Here is a 20,143-nt window from a genome sequence, read left to right as displayed (position 1 = left end):
CCCTGATGCTGTGCAATTTCTATTTATTTAATAGTGCAGCATAAAGGGGATCCTTGGAAGTCCTATTGAAAGGACATTGCACAGCTGTGGTATTTGATGAATGGTGCCCAGTGAGCACAAGCGGGTACCAAGGTGGATTTCACCACTGCCCCCCTTCCTCTTTGGTATGAATGGAATACAAAAAGCTTCCCTGCAGCACCCTAATCCACAAATACCATCCCTTTACAACGATAACGAGAGCAAATGTTTACCTCGGTTCACCAATGACCGTACCATCATAGCCCTGTACTGACACACCACTCAGACGAATTATGGCTGCTGCAAGTGGTGTCTTTTGGAGTCTGGGCAGTTTATACAGGATCCAGATCATGATATTTTGGTGTAGGTACCAATAGGACTTGTTCAGAATGGACTACACAAATATGGAGTTTGAATCTTGTTGCTGTTGAAAATAAGCTCTTTTTATATAGATATTTGCCCCTATGTCTCCAACAGGCTGGGATGGTTTCAAAATAACCTTAGAGACTGAATCCCTCACGGTCTTTCAGAGCTGTAAACCAGCTGGCTTCGTTTACTTTTATCATATGTCTTCAAGACTGATTATCTAATGTATGATCATGGTAAGTTAAAACGGCTAAAGCACCCTATCCATGTGTCCTTGGAAGTCCCATTAAATTCAGTGGACTTACACTTGAGTAAACGTACATAGGTTTGTAGCCAATCTAATAATGTCAACCCCCTTGAGAACGGTCTCTCCTAGCTTTCCCTGGACCAGGTACCTTCCAGATGCGCTGGACTACCGTCATCACCAGCCAACATGCCTATTCCGGCTGCAGACCATGGGAGTTATAGTCCCACTCATCCGGAAGGCATTAGGTTAGGGAAACTGGATCTCTCCTATTCCTAAGCCACTTGCTTCACCTTGAGGGGCCATTTGAGAGTAGAATGTGCTGGAGATTCTTGGCTGCTTTTGCTTGGCAGCAGCATGAACCGCTCCGTATCTGAGGAGAACCTGAAGGAAGCTGGAGTGGTCAGCATAGGCGAAGCATCCTAATTGCCTGCACTAGATGAAACGAAGGGTACAGCCCTTACACCAGGTTGTATTAGAACTGCCTGGCTGAAGCAGGATCAGTGCACCCTGGGACCAGCAGGAATCTACTCTCCCTACAATGGGTTCTGAACTTGCAGCAGAGCTAGCTTAGGTTGGAGGGAAGAATGGGTGCGGATCCAGTTGGGCAGTGGGGCAAATGACCAGCATCAGTGGCGGAACCTGCTATGCTGGAGCTTGGATAACCCATTGTTTATGAAAGGTTTTAACTCCCGAATTTGGAGCCTAAACCATATTGTTAGGAACTGTAAGATGCATCAGATGCTCACCTACCTGCCTCCGTTAAAGAAGTGGAGACGAGCTTCACTTTGTAGTCACCATTCCTGTACAGCTGCAGGGCACTCTGGTGGCTTCCTTGAGGCAACAGTGAGGCCCATATCAGGTGCTATCACATGCACTGACTGTGCACCCTAGAAACTTTTGCAACATGCAGGGGGGGTCATCAGCAGGCAAATAACCTTAGAAAAGGTTCTACCACAGGTATGTAGCTTGCAAAAACACACCAGGTTTAGGGAATCCTAGCAGTGGTGGTAGGTGGGATTAAATTTGTTGTACCAATACGGATGTGTGTTGCATCTTACTGGGTCCTCTTCCCACTTTTACATTGTTCACACAAAAGATCCTTGTAATTCTATTATTCAAACACAAAGCACAGTTCAGAATTTGTTAACACCCCTCCTTAAATGTAGATTGTGTTGCACAGACTTTTTACCTATTGGTAACAGGAGGCCTTAAAGACAGATAGTTGGCTGAAGTGTTATAACCTACCTCTGGGAGTTTTAGGCTAACTGATGAGTAAACTAAATGTTCTTTAGCAATTCAGTATCTTAATCTTTTTTAAAAAAATCATCATTGCAAAACTGGGCATTGGGTGATGTTTCAAATCAAGGACGATAAGCTTATATTTGGTTTGGTTTTAAAGGCAAAAAATAAAACCTTCCTCGAAATGCAGCATTTCTTTGTTTGGCCTAAGACTAAAAGCAATATTTTAGTATTCCTCCATCACTATGGAAATGAACTGATCATGGAATCTCTTGCATTCTTACACTGCCAGTGAAATAAGCATTTATGATTAGAAGCCTGTTGCTTATTTCAATTTTTACACGTTCAGCGAAGGAATCTAGCAAACAGAAGGTTGAAGCAAGTTCACAGGTTGTCGGCCCAGGGTAAGTAATGGGATAAACAGGGCCGTGGTAGGGGGAGCTATAGAAATGCCTGCAAGAAGTAATAGCACAAGCCGCCTGCTGAAATTCTCTCCTAATGACTTACTGTCCAGCAGCAGATTCTGGGCACCATTAAGGGATGGCAAAGCATCTTTGGATAAAACATTTTTACTGGGGGGGGGGGAGGGGGGGAGCTCAGGTGTCAAAACAGCTCGGGCTGGCCCCTAAGGAGGGTTCTTGTACTAGTGTGAAAACAGCAACTAAAGCAAGTTAAACACCCACAGCAACATTTATATTGTACCTTTCTTTCCAATACACCATTTCCAAGCAGGGTTTGAAGATTAGCTTCTAGACCAGGGGTGGGCAACTTGTGGCTCTCCAGGACCTTTGGCCTACACCTGCTCTCGTCGGTGGCTATGCTGGCTGGGGCAGATAAAAGCTGTAGTTCGAAACACCTAGAGGACAAGTTGCACACACCTGTAGTAGGTTTCAGGTTGAATTACCAAGGTTATGAACATAAGTTTCTCTGCTGATATAACAGAAGGCAAAAACTTAATTCATTTCTGCAGATTTGGTCATTTAAACAACTTTAAAAGTTTTCATACTTATGGAAATGAGGCAGTACACACCAGTCTACTTGTGTATTTCCCTCTTCAGAAGCCAGGTTCTGTAATGTCTTGTGGAATTGTGACCAATTCCCCTTATACCACCCAACAATGTCTCTTCAACTCACTCAGAATGGTTGATTTATCCACCTTTTACTAATTGTCTGTAACTAGGTGTTCCATAACCAGTCTCTACAGAAGCAGGGATTCTAGCACATTTATATAAGCACTGGCAAATTGAAGAGCTGAAAATCCCCAGACAGAAGCAGCTGGCAGTGTGGAAGGAAGTCATTGCATAAGGACAAGGCACTGGGAAAACTCAAGGGATTTTGCAAGCATTTGGCAAGGCTGCATGAAACCTGGTTGTGAGGTGTGCACGCACACATACTCTTCAGCGTGTAATCTGGAGGGTCAACCCCACTGAAATGAATTCAAAGCCAAGGCTTCGCTGGAAACTTGCCTTCTACCGAGAAGGACCATGGGTCCCTCTAGCACACGACTGGTTGTGGGTTGCCTGTTGCTAGATGACTCCCAACTGGCACCTGCTCCCCCAGGATTTCTCTTGAGCAATGTCCCTTTGCCACGTTCTACATCAGGTGTGATAAGGAATGTTTCTGCACGTTTGCAGCAGCTTTCCCTTCACACACAAAAGCTGAAGGAAGCCCTACACCTCTGGGGTTAAGTCTCTGACGAATTCGGAGACGTACAAATTCCAGGGATTTTTGAACCTAGGAAATTCAATACTTGACAAGTTTGACAACTTGGAAACTGAAAACTGAAACCAAATGTGTCCTTGAGAGCCAAATCTTCCTCTTGCATCAGACCCCAACCTGTTCTGTAAGCAAATTAGGCATCTGACCCCAAGGTGTAGGAGATGGGGCAGAACCAGGCCTTGAATAGTAAACACCCATCTCACCTTCACTGGAACAGCCCCTTCCGTTCCTTCCTATATCCCCTCCAACCACTCAAAAGTCTTTCTAAACACTCACCCACCCCATCCCAGTTCTCGATTGCCATAGCAATTAGGGTAAGATTAATTCCTAAATTAAATGTTGGATGTTGCTTGTCAATTGAATCCATCAGGAATTATCATTTAAACCATTTTACATAAAATAAATACATTTTATTTTTTTTCATAATTAAGACACCACATTTTCCCAAGCGGTACAATTTGAACCAGAATATGTCTACAAACTTGCTTTTTAAAAAGTTTGAGAAAGCTTTCTAGGACCATCCATAAAGTTATTTTCACAACTCTATTTTATGGTGAATTGAGCAATGAATTTCTAAACAGTTACGTTGTCTGTACTAAAGACAGAGAAAGCAGGGGGAACAGTTCAAGAAAGTTAATTGTAGAAACCGATAGTCCAAAGCCATAAAAGAAGAGACCGATTAGCTCAGATTATCTACTTCATTATCATGTGACCTATTTGGACAAAACGTTTGCCTTGGGAGCGTACCTGGAGGGAAATTTGCAGCAGGCTTCTGGTTCATATGCCACTTCTTTGCTCTTCAGAGAAATGAATGACCCAGGGAGCTTCCATATTCACAGAAAAGTGAGATTTCCCTGGTTCATTTGTTCCTTTTTCCTGACGGAGGAGCACAGGAACCCAAGTCAACGTCCCAATTTCAGTCCAAGGGAAGTTTCCAAGTGGCAAACAGTTTCATATAATGTTGCAGGCCATGAAAAATTCATGTCTTAAGGTGAATTTTAACATTCTTGTTTTAAGGTGTACAAAGGCTACTATTTACCTGCTTGGAGCATTAACAAATTCTCTGTGAGGTGTAGAAAAGTTCACAGCATTCAATTTACAGGATCTTGAAGAAATAAAATGATAACTGCAAAAACAACAATAGTTGCATGGGGATTTGGCAGTGGTTCTTCCAAGGGGGTTTCTTTTGAGTATTTTCCTGCCACTTTTCTCCTTTCAATGTAGCAAAAGGAAAATTCATTTATCAAGTCTAGAGGGGAAAGGTCACTGGCTCGTTGCAAAGGAGGAGTGCAGGATTTTCTCCACCTTAGGCTTAACAATATGAAAGGACGTCAAGGATCTTCCAATGAAGGAAGAATGCACTTTTAAATGTGTACAACATTTTTTATTCAAGATGTGTATGTGCATGCACAAAACAGATAGAAACAATGACAAACAAAAGTAAAGGCCATGGGGAAAAGAAGGTCTGGGGTATTGCTGGAAGAATTTCCTAATGAAACAGTTTTATTCACAGCTAAGTGAAACAGATTCAAAAGCGGGGAGCAACCCAAGTGCAAATATTTTAGGTAAATCATTTTTTTGTCTGCTACATTAGGAAACACATTCAACTTTTCTAAAGGTTAGATTTAAAGTAAACATGGGCTTAGAGGCCTGTGGAAACTGCCACCACTGACCAGTTTGATGCAAAACAATCTAAACACAGCAAATACCTGCATACTTTGGCTCGTTACTATTTTATTGGAGCAGAAATTAACAAACATAGGTGGTATGCTAGGGAATGCTTATCACATGAAAATGACCAAGACATGTAATAAATAAAGCGTATTAAAGTGAAAGAGAAACTTGGAAGTAAAATCTGTTGCTGTTCCCTTTCCGTATGGAACCCTTTTCCACAGCCTGGTGCCAGAAGCGACAACCAGGTCTCTGTGCTCGTCCTCCGCAGAGCTCTTGTGACATCCCACTGAAGTCAAGAGAGGGCTTTCAGACTGCAGCCACCAGCTGGGCTCCAGTGTCCATACATACAACTTCAAACAATGAGTAAGACCATTTCTGTGGGCTCCAAGTACAGAACTATACTTCTGAAGGGCACTTAATTCAAAGAACAAAGGAGCAACCAGCACTGAAGGAGATTTCAGACCCCTTTTCACTGTTCAAACCATCCCATTCAGCAGACCCAATCACTAGAAGCAAAGTGAAGTGTTACTAGTTTTCAAGGAACTTGTGAAAGTCTAGAGTTCTCTCCTAGCATTTTCTAAAAAGTAAAGAACGGAGGAGTAATTCAGTTCTCTGATGTCTGAGCACCAATGAAGCACGGGAAATGCAATTTTGGGGAGGACCAGGTGGCTTTCAGGATTCTTACAATGTAAGAGCTGGAAGGTCTGTCTGTCACTGTGATTCTAGCTTAGCTCTGCCCATTTCAGCAGCAAACATCACCTATTCTAATCAGGGCCAAACTATATATTATGCAGAAGACCCACAGCCTCATTCTTTACAAAACAAAAACACGAAGTCCCAGAACTCTTTAGAGCACCTACAGGACCTTCGCAATTTGATTGGAATGGCGATGTTGGGCCTGGGGCAGGATGGGGCCAAGGGTTAGACCCTTTCCTCCCTAAAGACCCCTCCCCAAAGCTGCTGTTATCCCCGCAGCAGGAAAAAAAATCCTGGCGTTTTTTCTGCCACAGTGGGGCAAATAAAGGCACTGGAGTACTAAGACAGGGAAAGTGACATGGGGGGAGGGGAAGAAAAGGGATAGCCACCACCACCTGGCTCCTCCCAACACAGCCAGTCTGATGACCGCCTGAGCCCCCGGTGACTGCTTTCACTTTGTAGTTTTGCCTTCGATTGGGCGAGCAGGGGCAGCAGACGTGGCCAGTACAACAAGAGAACAGAAGGTCTGGAAATATGGGGCCTGTTGGTTTACGCCGCACTTCCCCAACCCAGTGCCCCCTTGACATGTTAGACTGTAACTCTCGTAGGTCCCAGGCAGGCCAATGGGGACTGGGAATCGAGGGAGTCCCAGTCCAGCACTTTGGGAGGGCACCGGGTTGGGGAAAGGCCGGTCTGCCTCGACACTTCCAGTCTGCCTGAAACGGGGTCTGCCAAGAAAAGGTCTGGACAGGCAAACGGCCTACGGGCCAAGCCTTGCGATGCCCAACCCTGGATCCCATGAGGCTGGCGGATGCTTTTGTCTTTTCAAAAGTCTGCAGTAAATCATGAACAGCCTCACGAAAGTCTCACATCCATCCGCTTTCTAGCATCAGTGAGGAGGCACTTCCTCTTCGAATCTTGTAAGTTAAAAGATTTATTCAACTGATATATGAGTAGTTTAGGCGTACAGTTACTAGAGAGCAGAATTCACATTCTGTAGCTCAGCAGGGACCATTCTGCTTACTCGGCTCAAACCTCGAATAGTCCATTCAACCTGCCTTAAATCATGCATTTCGGTAACGTTTTAATCTTTGAGATTTTGGGGGTGAGGGTTCCTATTTGTATAGATGTCAAATCCACCAACTGACTTCTGCCACTATTTTTTCTTTTTTAACCCACTGTTCTCTCTCACCCAGCATGCAGAGGAACCTAAGCAAAACAAACAAACAAACCCGCCTGTATCACCAAAGATCTTGTTTTACAGTGAAGTTCTTGAAAGAGTCGTATAAAAGGGCCTATTTTGAGCTTCCTCCGTGAATAGTAGTTCCAAGTTCCCCATCCTCCTCCAGTATCGGTGGAATTAGCATCCTCTTCCAAGCTCTGCTCCACAGACAGACTCTGGGTACGGACTTGTCTGAATTATTTCAACAGGAAACAAAGCCCATCCTTTGGAATCCGCTCCCACCTCTCTTCTTAATAGCAAGCCCCCTGCAAACCAGGAGAGAGTTGCAGCAGAACCTCAAGAGTTACGAACGCTCAGGTGGCAGGAGCTGCTCATGACGCCAGCGTCTGGAGACCGGAAGCCGCCCCATCCCTATCCACCCTGTAGCTATGCGCCCCGCCATTTCTACCGCCTCTCTGAGCTGCCCGAACAATCATCTTCCTAGCCATTGCCTCCCCTCCACCGCACAGCCTCTCTCGGTGGTCACATTAACGTCCACGTTCCCCTTACCTGCCTCTTGGTGAGCTCCGTGAAGCTGAGAGGCACTCAAATGGAGGACGTCTTTCACTTTCATGGCTCCTCCCACAGCATGAAGCGTTTTGCATTTCATCTGGTGGTGATGGTGGTGGAACATCTTGCCACACTTCCTCCGCACCTTGCCGAGGGACTCCAGCTCTCCACAAGAGCTTGTTTTCAGGGAGTGAGGTCTGTCGTCCGGCAGAGAGCTCCAGGAGGGCCTTTCCTTCTTCTTTTTCTTCTTCTTCTTGCCGGCTTCTCTCTCCTCTTCACTGGATGGCCATTTGGCTTTTTGTCCATCCTGTTTTACTTTACTGCTGGATCTCTTGAACGTCGCCTTGAGCCTTTGCCTGGGGCACTTCGTTGTGTCCCGGCACTCGGCGTTTGAGCAGAAGCTGCGTTTGTTGCCTTCACCGCCTTTCCCTCCACAGGCAACGTTTTGGACACAAATCAATAGATCCCTTGCCCTTTGCTGGCTGAGAGGCCAGGCCTTGCAGCTGCTTCTACAGCCGCCGTTTCTTCTCTCTGTTTTGCTCCGTGACTCGTTGAATGCCTCACTAAAGTACTCTGAATCGCTGCTGATCTCTTCCAGTAAATCCTTCAACTTATACATGCGGCCAAGTGGCTTGTGTGATGACACAACTGCCATGCCAGTATCCTCTTTGTCGGATTTTTTATCACAAGCAGTACCGGTGCTTACTAGAACAGGGCTACCCAGTTCATCATGTGGCGTTCTAGCACTGGCCTTGTCCAGTGAATCATCCCACTTCACCTGGTAGTTTTGGGCAAACCCTCCAGTGCCCGCCTGGCTCTCTGGCATGACTTCTGTAGGCTCAGGTCCCTCATCTATGGCTTCCCATTCATAATCATCACAGTCTCTCTCGTGGAGGCTTGGTACCATGCTCACTTCCGTCAGGCGCTGCCCAATTTTATTCCTTAGGCTGACCTGGAAGCCATTCCCACGACGGGACACCACCCTCTGCCACCAAGACGTATCCTCGGAGTTCTGTGCCCCTGGGCAGATTCGTGCGTATCTTGGGGTCTGGTAGTAGTTGAGTAAATAGTGGATGAATTCCTCCGTTTCATAAACTTTTTGCTTCTTGCAGCTGGTTGTGCTTGAGGCTTTTGAGAAACATCCCAGGTTCAGCCTGGGAGAATCCCCTCTGTCAGGCAACTTTAAGACTTTGCAGTCTTGCGTGACCGTGACCTGTAGCAAGCCACAGGCACGGTAGCAGTCCGCACCCTTCTCCGTTAAGTGACTGGTGATTGCTCTAGCAACTGGCTCACTCAAAACCGTCCTCGCAGAGGGACTTGGTGGCGCAGGTAATTCAGTCGCGGTGTACCGCTCCTCCTCCCCTTCCCAAATGTGGGTGTCCTCCAACTGGACCGACTGACCCTCGGCCTCTCCCACGGCCTTCAGCTCTCGGGGCCCAAGGGAGCGAGTGCCTGCCTTCTCCTTTAGCACAGTCTGCAGCTGAGGTGTGGTGAAGCCGTCCTCCCCTCCATTCTCAAGCTCCGGCACAGGCTCCCCTGTTTGCCCAGATGACAGCACAAAACTCTTTGCCAAAAAACAAAATAGAGAATACAGAATTACAGCACAATAGGACAAACAATGCTAGTAGAAACTAAATGCAATTCTGCAAAGCCCAAGCAGAAATTATCTTGTGTGCAATTTGGATTGGTTCAAGACCTTTTGGTGCCTGAGCCAGGAAGACTAAGTGCCCCCTCCCCTCTCCAATTCACATAGAGCGTAAACCATATAAAGATTCTCCTGCACAAGAGTCAATGGGTTGGATCTAGATTTAATCATCCTTAAAATAGACACAACGAAACCAATTAATTTCAATGGGTCTGTTTGAAGTACGGGCAAGCCTGGATCCAAATGAACAGAAGCTACAAAAAATCATTATTGTGCTTTCCCACGACTCCTGTTTCCCACCCACCCCACCCCAAAGGGGCTCATGCAGGAGAACGTCCCTATGGATGTGGCCCTTGGGTCAGATTTGTCCCCACCCCGTCCCGTCCCCCGGATCCTAAACAGGACGCAAATTAGAGTGCCTCAAGAAACACACACAAGCTTCCCTCATTGTGGACCTGTCTCTGGGGGCTGACTTTCCAGTCAGTCCATTTCTCCATAAAGGAAGTGGTTTATTATTGCTAATTCCCTTTAAAGTACGTTTTTAAAATGCTCGTCTAATTACAGAAAGTAAGTGGGTTGCATCTTAAAGGCTGCCATTTTGCTATTTCCAGGACATAGAATGATTATAAATTAACCTCTCTTGCCCAAGAGCAATAGCCGAGATGACCAGCATCCTGACCTTACTAGGGCATTTTAGCCCTTAAGTCATTAACAAGGTAACAGGTTCCCCTACATCACCCTTCCCCAACCTGGTGCCCTCCCAGCTGGAAGTGATGGGAATTGCATCCAACAGCAGGGGCACACAAGGTTTTGGAATGCTGCCCTACGTCACAGAGCTAGAAACGCCACCCACAAGTCTACATGATCATCTATCACAAGACGAAAGGGGGAGATGAAGCACAGACCTCGGATCTGGGCAAGGACTCCTTGGGTCTTTGAACTCACTTCAATTGAACATATAATTCCACCCCCCTCCACCATCTCACAGAGCACACATAGCCCAGCCCATCAAAATCGGGTGCGCCTTGGATGTGGAAATTAAGACCTGCTGCCCATTTCTGGCAAAGGATCTCCTTATAGATGCCTACAGAGGGTTGTCCACACCCTGTATTAAAAAAACAAAACCTTTAGAATATTTTTATAAAATATTCTTACTTTTATTTGGCTTAGCAGCACTGTTAGCAGCCTGATAGATTCCACTCTTCTCTGAGCTAGAAGGTATTTCCTTTCTTCCCATTCAGGCATATTCTCTGGCCAAAGCTCTTCTCCAGCGGTTACCTTCCGTTGCTTTCTTGGGTGTTTTTCATCTCGATCTATCTGTCTTTTCCCCCGTCTCTTGATCTTAGACTTCCTCTTTCCTTCTCCAACCTTTTTTTCATCATCATCACGTCTTTTTCTAGGCAATTATTAATATGGGACAATTGAGATGAAAAAAATCATTTCACATCTGTAACCCTTGGAGGGTAGGAGGAAAGACGTTGTGGTGCTAATAGAACGGATGTCCACTCTCGGGATCTAGCTGCTATTGCAAACAAGAGGCAACGTCTCCAAGAAATGTGCATTATGGGAATATATGGCACTTCACATATTTCCAAGGAGATGCAGTGTGCTTTAAGATAGCATGTGCCTCTTTCTTCAAACATCTCACATTACTAAACATTGTTACATGATGATATTACAACTAAAGCACACACACACTGGCAGTAATCTAACTCACAGTTACTTGCACATTAAGGCCTAGTCGTTTCAAAAGGACTAGAACACATTCCTGTGGGTTCTTCTTTTTCCAGAGAGAACTTAGAGATCTCATCGCTCCCTTTGCTTTCAGCTAAACGTTTAAGCCCTAAGCTGCAGGCAACACTCCAATATGCCCACGTTACTCCTCTAGCCCAGAGAATGGGGGGAAAGGCAGAGGATGCCGTTCTAGCCCTGAAAGCTGCTGATCCCTATAGAGCGAGATAGGGCAGAAATGAAAGAAACGGTTGCTTCAGATTCAGCAGGACAGTAATTCCCAAATCGCCTGCTGCACGAGAACTGTTAGTGTGCCATGCTGACCGGGATAACAAAGAGCCCCTGTGAGCTCAAAACTCCACACATGCAGAGGCGGCCTGCAGCACTGGTGCACAACGCACACCCAGGCTTACCTCTTCCTAATCAGCCAATGGCATGGACAAGGAACACCGCCGTGTCTATGCATGCCATCAACAGGCAGAGAATTACTTGTTCTCAGAGGATGCTGTGTCTGTGCATGAGTCACTGCTCTGGATGTGCCTTCTTCTGGTCAGGCGGTATACCCAGGCAAGGGATTTACGTAGCAGCAACACAGCGTGAGCTCCTCTAAAAGCAGGCCATTCTAAACCTCACACTTGAGAAAAAGGTTGCCCAAAATACGGCCCGTGGCACTGTCTGGTGGCCCCTGAGAACCCCAGGATACGCCCCCCACATGGGGAGGAGGGAAGGCACATGCTCCAGGAACAGGCCCTCATGGCTCTGCCATAGAAGCCCAATTCGTACAGCACCCAAGGAAGCAGTGTGTGGACGTTCCAGCCTGCTTCCTAAGACACTCTAGCAAAGAAGCTCCTGGGGCAGGAAACATGGGAGCCCTTCCTTAGAGCAATGTCTCTCCTCCAGCAGCAACAGGAAGGGTCAAACCTGGGTAAGTGGGGGGGGGAGAGGAGTGAGTGGATGTGCGCGTAAGTGGGGGGAGTTTGTGTATGCGGGGGAGGGGCATGGGGGACCTCAGTCCCGGACAGATTGCCTCCAAGACAATGCAGCACAAGAGGCCCACCCCCATCTTTAACTGAAGGGTGTTTAGAATGTATACAAGATAAACAGTGTGAGTGGACAGTGTGTGTGTGTGTATGAGTTGTACGTGCATACATGTGCAGCCGTCACCCCTGCAGACACCTGGTGCAGCCCTCGGGGCCAAAACAGTTGTGCACCTCTGCTCTAGAAGGACCAAAATCCAGTCAGGCAATACCTTTATTAGGCCCAAGCAAAATTGCAGAAATCTACAGGCAAGGTTTCAAGACCTACAAATGTCTTCAATAGGCAAGATGTTATAAAACAGCCTACTTTGTTTTATGTGTAACTCTAAAAGTAAACCTTTTCGGGAGCAAGAGTGAAGTCTGACATCAGTTTTAATTCAGAGAGTGTGTGCTGCAGTTCTCAGAAGTCTGGAAAACGCTGCAGTTAGGATTTTGAAAGGACCAGAACCATTCCTGACTTGAGGAATATAAACTGTGCTCCTATTTGTAGGAAGACAAGGATTTTGCAAATCTATTTTGATTTCCTATAGGAAGCAATAATGGCATGCAACCAACAAAATATTGTTCAGTGGGAAATCCCAGGGCTAAAGATCTGCATTTTATGTGTAAAGGCTAAATGGTTTGAATAAGGGTGAGAAAATAAAATCCTGCAAGTGCTCAACTCGCTGATAGGTTCTCAAATCCAGTGTGACCAAGTCTGTCTTTAGCATAACAACTTTTGTTCCAAACACAACGGGGTGGGTGGAGCTCAGGACTCCCCACAGCATTCAAACACAGCTGCTCAAGTGTCCTTGGGGCTTAGGTGTACTTTGGCATTGAAGGCGCCCCCTGGAGGGTGAAGGAAGGCTGGGAAAACAAGCCACGACATGCACCGGCGTTTCGACTCAACGGCCAGCCCTGCAGCCCGAGCTGCATCTTGATCTTTCTCACAAAGCAATTTTACTTCAGGGCAGACATAATACTACCCTACAGAACTGCAGCAATTGAGAAACAAAGCAAATTGCAAACACGTTTTTTAACATGGATGCTCCTGCATTTCAAACTCGGCCTATTTCCAAACCCACCACCGATCACCACTACCTTTTATGAAAGAAGGCAAGGGGTGGGCTGCCCTTTCCCTGAAGGCAAGGGCCTTCTCACTCCCTCAGGGGCAGAACACCTGCTTTGTATGCAGAAGAACCCAGCACCGCCAGAGAAGGCAGGAAAAACTCCTGCCCGTAACCCTGGAGAGCCACTCAGGGTCGACCGTACTGAGCTGAACCAATGGCCTGACTCTGTCTCAGGCAGCTTCCTATGTCCTTATGACCCGTCAACAGTGGCCAGGTGGAAACCTTACAGCCCCAAATCACCCTCAGTGTTGTGGAAATCTCTCCCATCATCTAGATGCCTTCACTTGATTCCTATGAATACAAACAGCAATTAATATTGGGTGTGTAAGAGACAGAGATCAAGCTTTGGTCAGAGTCTGCAGCCTTCCGTTTGAAGTCCCTCAGCTTTGTCAGTTGCTACCTTGCCTGAAGTATGCTGCAGCACAGGCCATTCGGGGCTGTGCATATGCTATAGAGGCCCAGCATTTGGTGCTGGGTTCAAAATTCAGCTTGCTTTCATTTACTATATTTTTAAAGGCTTCTAGCCCTCGTTGTAGTGAAAATATGGTTGAATAGATGAACAATGCCAGTCAAAAAGTGTCTGAGGGTGCAACCCTATTGTTTCCGCCTTCGGTGGTCATAAGCCTCCAAACTCAGAGGCTTTTGATCATCCAGTGCAAAGCAGGAGCAGCAGCAAAAGCGTTTTGTTGGAGGGAGAGGAAAGGGGGCTGGAGTGGCCTCAAGAGGTCCTGGATCCTGGCCTCTCCAGTATCTTCACCCGCCCACTGAGAAGCCCCTTTCTCCTCTCGCAGAGGTTTTGGGTTTCCAACCTCAGAGAGGCAGCTGGCGCGTTTCTTTCTGCTACGGCTGCAAGGCGGAGGGGGAAGGGTTTGGCGTGCGGATCCCTGCCCCTGCCGTCAGAGTGCTTTCTCCAACCTTGGATTTGGGAATCCCAAGTATCCTATCCTATTTATTTATTTATTTATTTTTATTTATTTATTACATTTCTATACCACCCAATAGCCAGAGTTCTATGGCCCACCAGGCATTGTCTACAGGTCACAGGTTTGCTCCCGAAGTAAGATTTCCAGAAGTTGGGGTCATGTTTTCAGAATTTATTGACCCTCCCCATGACTAGTAAAAATAGAATGAAATATGCAAAAGTAATAAGCATGGCAATGTAGGGAAAAGTATGCCAACATGCTGTTTGCATACAATTGTATCGGTCACAGAATTCAGCTGTTCTTGGTGCACAATCTAAATTGCCTGGACACAAAAACTTGCTTTGTTTTTAAGTACCAAGTCCACATAGCAGTTGACACACTCCTCTCAATTTCTCTCACTAATAGAACATGGTCGAACTTTAAAAAATTAAATCCTCACCTTTCCGTCCCTTTTTTCCCTCTGCTTTCCTCCCTCTTTCTCTCTCGCTCTAGCCCTTGCAGTGTTAATCTTTCCAGGTTTCTCTGGTTTATAGCACTCTCACTGAAATGACTAGTAGTATCAGGCGTCACCTGTTTCAAAATAAAGAGAACAAAAATGTAGAACTGCTCAGTCAAGCACATGAAACCCACAAAGCCTGCAGAGCTAACGTCAGCATCCAACAGAGAGCCTTAAAGCACCAGGAGATTCTTCAAGCCGCTTTGGCTCAACTACCTCCACTACAGGAGGAAGGCCCCTGCTATGCAGTCCAACAGAGACAGTGTGAACATTGATGGCAGGGAAATTCATATTCTTCTTCTACATGGTTCCACTCAAACACACTCAAATCCAGCCCCCTGAAAAAAAAATAAGGGTTATATTGCACCACAAAGAAATAACTGGTAGCTATCATGACCCAGCATGAACACAAGCAGTAGCATGCTCCCATTTCAGCTACTCCCTATACCAAGCTGCAACCTTCTACTTTTGGTGCCAGAGCGCTTAAAAGATGGTGCAAAGGTTCAGTTGGGATAGTGGCTAAAAAGGATGAAGGTGTGATGTCAAGGTGTAACCATTGGGTTACAGCCCAGGCTGTTATTTCCCCTTGCTTTTAACAAGTAAGAATTAGGAACCTTTAGGTATTCTTCCACCCTAGCTTTTGTGCAATCAAAACTTCACTGTTGAAAACTGATTAATAAACCCTAATCCCCAAAAACATGTTTTCCAGATTAGTCAAATGAAGAAACTGAAATCCTTACTCAAAAGCTCTTCCATGTAACTAAGCCACATACATTAAATCCAGGTAACTCAGATCATATACAAGTGAACAATGTGAAACTTCCTTAAGGCTGCAATCTTATACCCACAAACCTGAGAGTAAGCCTCACTGAAATCTGTGGGACATAGCTTATTAAGAGACATGTATCGGATTCCACTCTTAAGAATTTCTGTAGAGCCATTTATGAACTTTTCAAAAAAGTATTTTATAGCCAATTATATTGAAATGTTACATCCCCCCAAAAGCAGAAAAATAATTCCAAAATACAGAAGAGTTTGCTTATTATTCAAAGACAAGGTAGTCATAAATTTAAGAGAAAACATGGAAATATTGAAAGATATGCCAATTAGGTGGACCAATAAAAACCATGTTCTACAGGAAGTTGCGTAACACATGCAGAAACCCTACATAAGACCAAAGGCAGAGCCTAAGCCATACAGCAGCGTAAGACAGATGCCCTTTGCGATGATCACAAAGGCTGGTGCCACTAGCATCAGGGTGCTTGGAGATGGGGCCTTTGTCATGCAACACCCTGCCTTCAGGAAGTGGTTTTCCACTTGTAACCCTCCTGTGTTTCCCCACTTCTGCCTTTTTATTTCACACACACACACACAGAGGAGAAAAAGGCAGGACAACTACACAATGTCTTTGGATTGTTAATGCTAGGAACCTTCCCCCTGGAAAGACCCTTATTGTGGCATAAGCTTTTGTGAACTAAGCTCACCATCAGATAGAAATAGGACTGATGAAGCAGACTTTGTCCACAAATGCTTATGTCAGAATAAATATATCTGTCTCAGATGCCACAAGTCTGGGTTATTTGTGAAGCAGCAGACTAATAACAGCTATAGCCCTGTGATACTGCTTACCTTGATGTTACACGCAAGAGCTTTTCCATCATCCCCTTTAAACATAAGCTTCATTCCCTTAAGTGTCTCCATAGCTTTTGAAAAAGACGTGGACTCTTGGTACTGGACAAAAGCTTCAAATGTCCGCAGGCCACGGAAAGTGAAATTATTCATGCTTCCTCCCACCATTTCTTCCCTGTACGGATCAAGCATGGGGATATCTATGTTCTTGATCTTCCCAAAACTTCCAAATACTGCCCTCAGGACTTCTTCACTTGGTGTTTCACTATCTGAGCCTTTTAGTGCAAACCATTTGCATGGCAATCCTTCCAAACGGATGCAGTCAGGAACGTCCTCGCTTTGCTCAGCAAAGTCGGCCTCCAGCAGCCCTTCTCTATCGGGATCCAACTCTGGAGGAGTTGGGGAATCAGGGAGCACCTCTGTAGCCACCACTTGCAAGTCATCTTTAAAACCATTCAGTTTTATCGTCTTGCCATGGAGCTTCTCCTTAAGGCTACAGACCAAACGCTTGGTTTCTGCCTCTCCCTCAAACCGAATGAAACCCTTAGGGCTCTTTGAAACCCTAACACTGGTGAACTGGTCTGGACAAATCATATTCTTCAGCTTGTCCATCACTTCCCACTTAGAGAACGCCCGAGTAGGTCCGGTGTGTTCTGGAAGCACCACACTGATTGCCAATTTCGCTACTGGCTTAAGATAGAGTTGCTGAGAAGCACAGAGCTCCATAGCTTCTGAGGGATCGCATACTAGAGTAACTGTCATGGTGTCCAAATGTCCTTTAGAAAAACAATTAAAAGGGGGTGTGTGTTATGCTGAAGAGCAAATAAAACACGTTCCTTATATCTTATATGGTTATACCAGGAACAGCTGTTCGCATGGGACACCATACAAACATGTACTCAGTTCTAATAACTGGCATTAAGCACAGCTGCTATTTATGCTATCCACCTTTCAGGCTGGACCACTGTTTTCCAAACCTGAAAGCTACAATGCCTTATTTTCTGAATTAAAGTAAGGTTTTAAAACCTTTTCAGTTAAAACTTTTAACCTGAAAAGGTTCTCTTTTATAGATTGACCAAATCAAAGCTTACTGAAAAGTTTCTGTCATTTCAATGTGAAGTAACTGTGCATAAGACTGCAAACTTTGTTGTCATTTTAAATCTGACCTGCATTCTAATGACATTTTTTAAAAAATATACAACCATCCCAAAGTAAATGTGGATAAGATTGCTTAGCCCTCCTCATAGTGTGCATTGCAATAAGGAGAAGGGGCAGAAATTAAATCCAAACCCTCAGCAAAAAAACTCCCTATAAATAGTAATAATAATAATAATTTTAAAAAGCATTCTCAGCTACAAAATATATCATAGGTAAATAAATCATGATGTATGTCACAGAGCACCAGCCAAAAAAATGGATATGAAAGACTCTAAACAACAGAATAAGATTAAAAAACAAACAAAACGAGAGCACAATCCTACGCATGATTTCTCAGAAGTAAGTTCCACTGAGTTCAAAGCAGCATACTCCCAGGTAAGTGGGTAGAGGATTGCAGCCTTTAGTTATTTATTTATTTAAATATTTGTATCCCGCCCTATATCATTAAGATCTCAGGGTAAAATCAGAATATAAAACAATAAAACGTACACAGCTAAAGAGTGAAATCATAAACACACTTACTAAGTCTCACTTCCAAGGAAGTGTGTTGTAAGATAGCAGATACCTTAAGGCTGCAATCCTATACCAATTTACCTGAGAGTAAGCCCCATCAAAGTCAATAGGACTTACTTTTGAGTAGACATGCATAGAATTGCACTGTAAATCTCCAAGGGCTTTGAAAGCCATTTAACATATCACAGCTCTCTCTTTTCTTTTTTAAATGTACTACAAACTACTCTGAACTGGGGGGCAAGAGGTATAGAAGTATTTTAATAAGTATAGTCTAAAAAAACTTGTATTACACAAATCTATTTTCCAAATACTTAGCCCTCTACAACTGGAAATGTCAACATAGCTTAATAATTCTAACAACTGGGTATTTGATAAAAAGTCTTTACACAAAACTGAACTTATTGGAAACAAGGGAATATGTAAATAGCACCAGATAACATTCTTATTTTTTAAAAGCTTGTTACTGTTGGTTAAGGAGAGATACTTAACATCATAACTTTTAACAATCCATTCTGTCTTCTTATTCCCAGACAACACAGAATCAAGCAATGTATCTTCTGTGTTACATGGATAAACTATTTTTTATTAACATGGCACAGAAATGCTTCTACAATTCACCCACAGCTATGATAAGTTCTGAAACACACATTTATAATTAATTCTTCATTTAAAAAGACCAGATGCGAAAAAAGGTCTATGCTCTACCTTTAGTTTAACATAGGTTAGCAAACTCCATTCCTCAAAATCCATGCAATAATTATAATTACACACCTTGGAATCAGTACACTGTTAAAGGCAATTTAATAGTTGGTAGAAATTCCAACTAGTTTTTGATCTTGAGATTTTCTTGCTCTTCTGAATACATGTTTCCCTTCTCCCCTGGTCTTCCAATTTTGTCTTCAAGCTCTGTACTGGAAATTACGATATTCTCATTTGTATATTTATCATTGTCCCCTAAAATGTCATGTTTCTCAATGTATTTTTTGCACTCAAGTCAAAGGATAACAAAATGCTCCTCTATGCAGTCTTTTTGTTGCATGAATGTGTTAGGAAAGGTTACTGGTGAATTCTAGTAAGTTCCCTTCTGAGAACTCAGGGTCCAAATTGCAGAACTCCAGGGACATGGAAGTAAATAATAAAATTCACCCGCAGGCAAAGCTATCACCTGTTCCCATCCTTTACAAAACATCTACATCACTGATGCACATTTACAGAATGTGCTGCTTATCTTCTTTCATAATAAACACCCCAATAAAACACCCAGTGAAGTTCAACACCACCGTGAATTGTGGTATAGTGAAAGGAGGTACATAAATGTTTTAAATATATAAAAGAAAAAGCACTGAATCCTTAAAATCATGCACACCTAAACAACCAATTTCTCAAAAAACTAGGAAGCGTCCCATGACAGTTGAGAACACAGCAGTCAGAGTTCACCTGTGCATTCGCTCCCACAGGTAAACAATGGCCTGGTTTGCATGTAACAACAGCCAAGAGTATGGGTTGAATATCGGTTGTTGTTGAACTGTGGGTTGTCAATACTTGTAAACTATGGTTTAACTATGAGTTGTTAACCACAAACAACCTAGAATTCACAACTGAACAACAAAACATGGACTCTCTTCCTGGACTGTTTGTGATTAATAACCCATAGTTAGACCACACTGCAGGGTTCACATGTAAGACAATAGACCATTCAACAGCAACCCATATTTCAATGGCAATCAATAATCAACCTGTACTCTGGGTTGCTTTTATGTGTGAACCAAGTCACAGCTTGATAAGGCCTTGATACTAAGAACAGAAATTAAGATGATTAGTCACAGCAGTAGACATTTTATCAAATATACAAAAAAAAAAAAAAAGAGAAAATTTGCTTCTATCTACAGTAGTGTAAGCCAGCGGTCTCCAACCTTTTTGGCACCAGGGACTGGTTTCGTGGAAGACAATTTCTCCACGAAATTGAGGGGATGGTTTTGGGAAGCCTGCCCCCCCCCCCACTCCAGCATCCTGGCTTCGCTTTGGCTGGGTGGGCGCCCAGCCAAAGCGAAGCCAGGACGCTGGGGCGGGCGGCTTTGGAACAGCGCGCCTGGAAGTTGCTCTTCCAGAGCGGCTTCCAGCCGGGTGCGCCATTCCGAAGCCGCCCCACCCCACCCCACTTGCCTGCTCGGCTGGGCTGGCAAGCTGGCGCCCCGCGCATAGGTACGATGG

General features: G+C 44.6%; 1 protein-coding gene across 2 annotated transcripts; it reads right to left on the bottom strand.

The window, feature by feature from the left end:
- Positions 1-5,843: 5,843 nt before the first annotated feature.
- Positions 5,844-19,592, bottom strand: LOC134409182 (A-kinase anchor protein 17B-like). Of its 2 annotated transcripts, none has more exons than XM_063141785.1 (6): positions 18,704-19,592; positions 16,262-17,037; positions 14,576-14,706; positions 10,492-10,732; positions 7,692-9,255; positions 5,844-7,373 (listed from the first exon to the last, which is right to left on the bottom strand). In XM_063141785.1, the coding sequence occupies exons 2-6, from the start codon at positions 17,021-17,023 to the stop codon at positions 7,255-7,257; spliced, it is 2,817 nt and encodes a 938-aa protein (XP_062997855.1). In that variant the 5' UTR covers positions 17,024-17,037; positions 18,704-19,592; the 3' UTR covers positions 5,844-7,254. The 2 variants fall into 2 exon arrangements, with proteins under 2 accessions (XP_062997855.1, XP_062997854.1); XM_063141784.1 differs by having other exon boundaries at positions 5,844-7,447; positions 18,704-19,589.
- Between the last annotated feature and the right edge of the window lie 551 nt (positions 19,593-20,143).

This window comes from Elgaria multicarinata, chromosome 15 (assembly GCF_023053635.1).
Source record: "Elgaria multicarinata webbii isolate HBS135686 ecotype San Diego chromosome 15, rElgMul1.1.pri, whole genome shotgun sequence".
Taxonomy (NCBI): domain Eukaryota; kingdom Metazoa; phylum Chordata; class Lepidosauria; order Squamata; family Anguidae; genus Elgaria; species Elgaria multicarinata.
Note: the sequence above shows the minus strand (reverse complement) of the source record. Positions and strands in the feature narration are given on the sequence as shown.

What these genes read in the sequence shown, in the direction of transcription:
- LOC134409182 (XM_063141784.1), bottom strand. Translation starts at nt 17,023, where the DNA reads ATGACAGTTACTCTAGTATGCGATCCCTCAGAAGCTATGGAGCTCTGT. An exon ending in TGCTGCTAAGCCAAATAAAA is followed by an intron (nt 9,256 to 10,491) that starts GTAAGAATATTT and finishes TTTTTGGCAAAG; the next exon opens with AGTTTTGTGCTGTCATCTGG. An exon ending in CGGAGCTCACCAAGAGGCAG is followed by an intron (nt 7,448 to 7,691) that starts GTAAGGGGAACG and finishes CCTGGTTTGCAG; the next exon opens with GGGGCTTGCTATTAAGAAGA.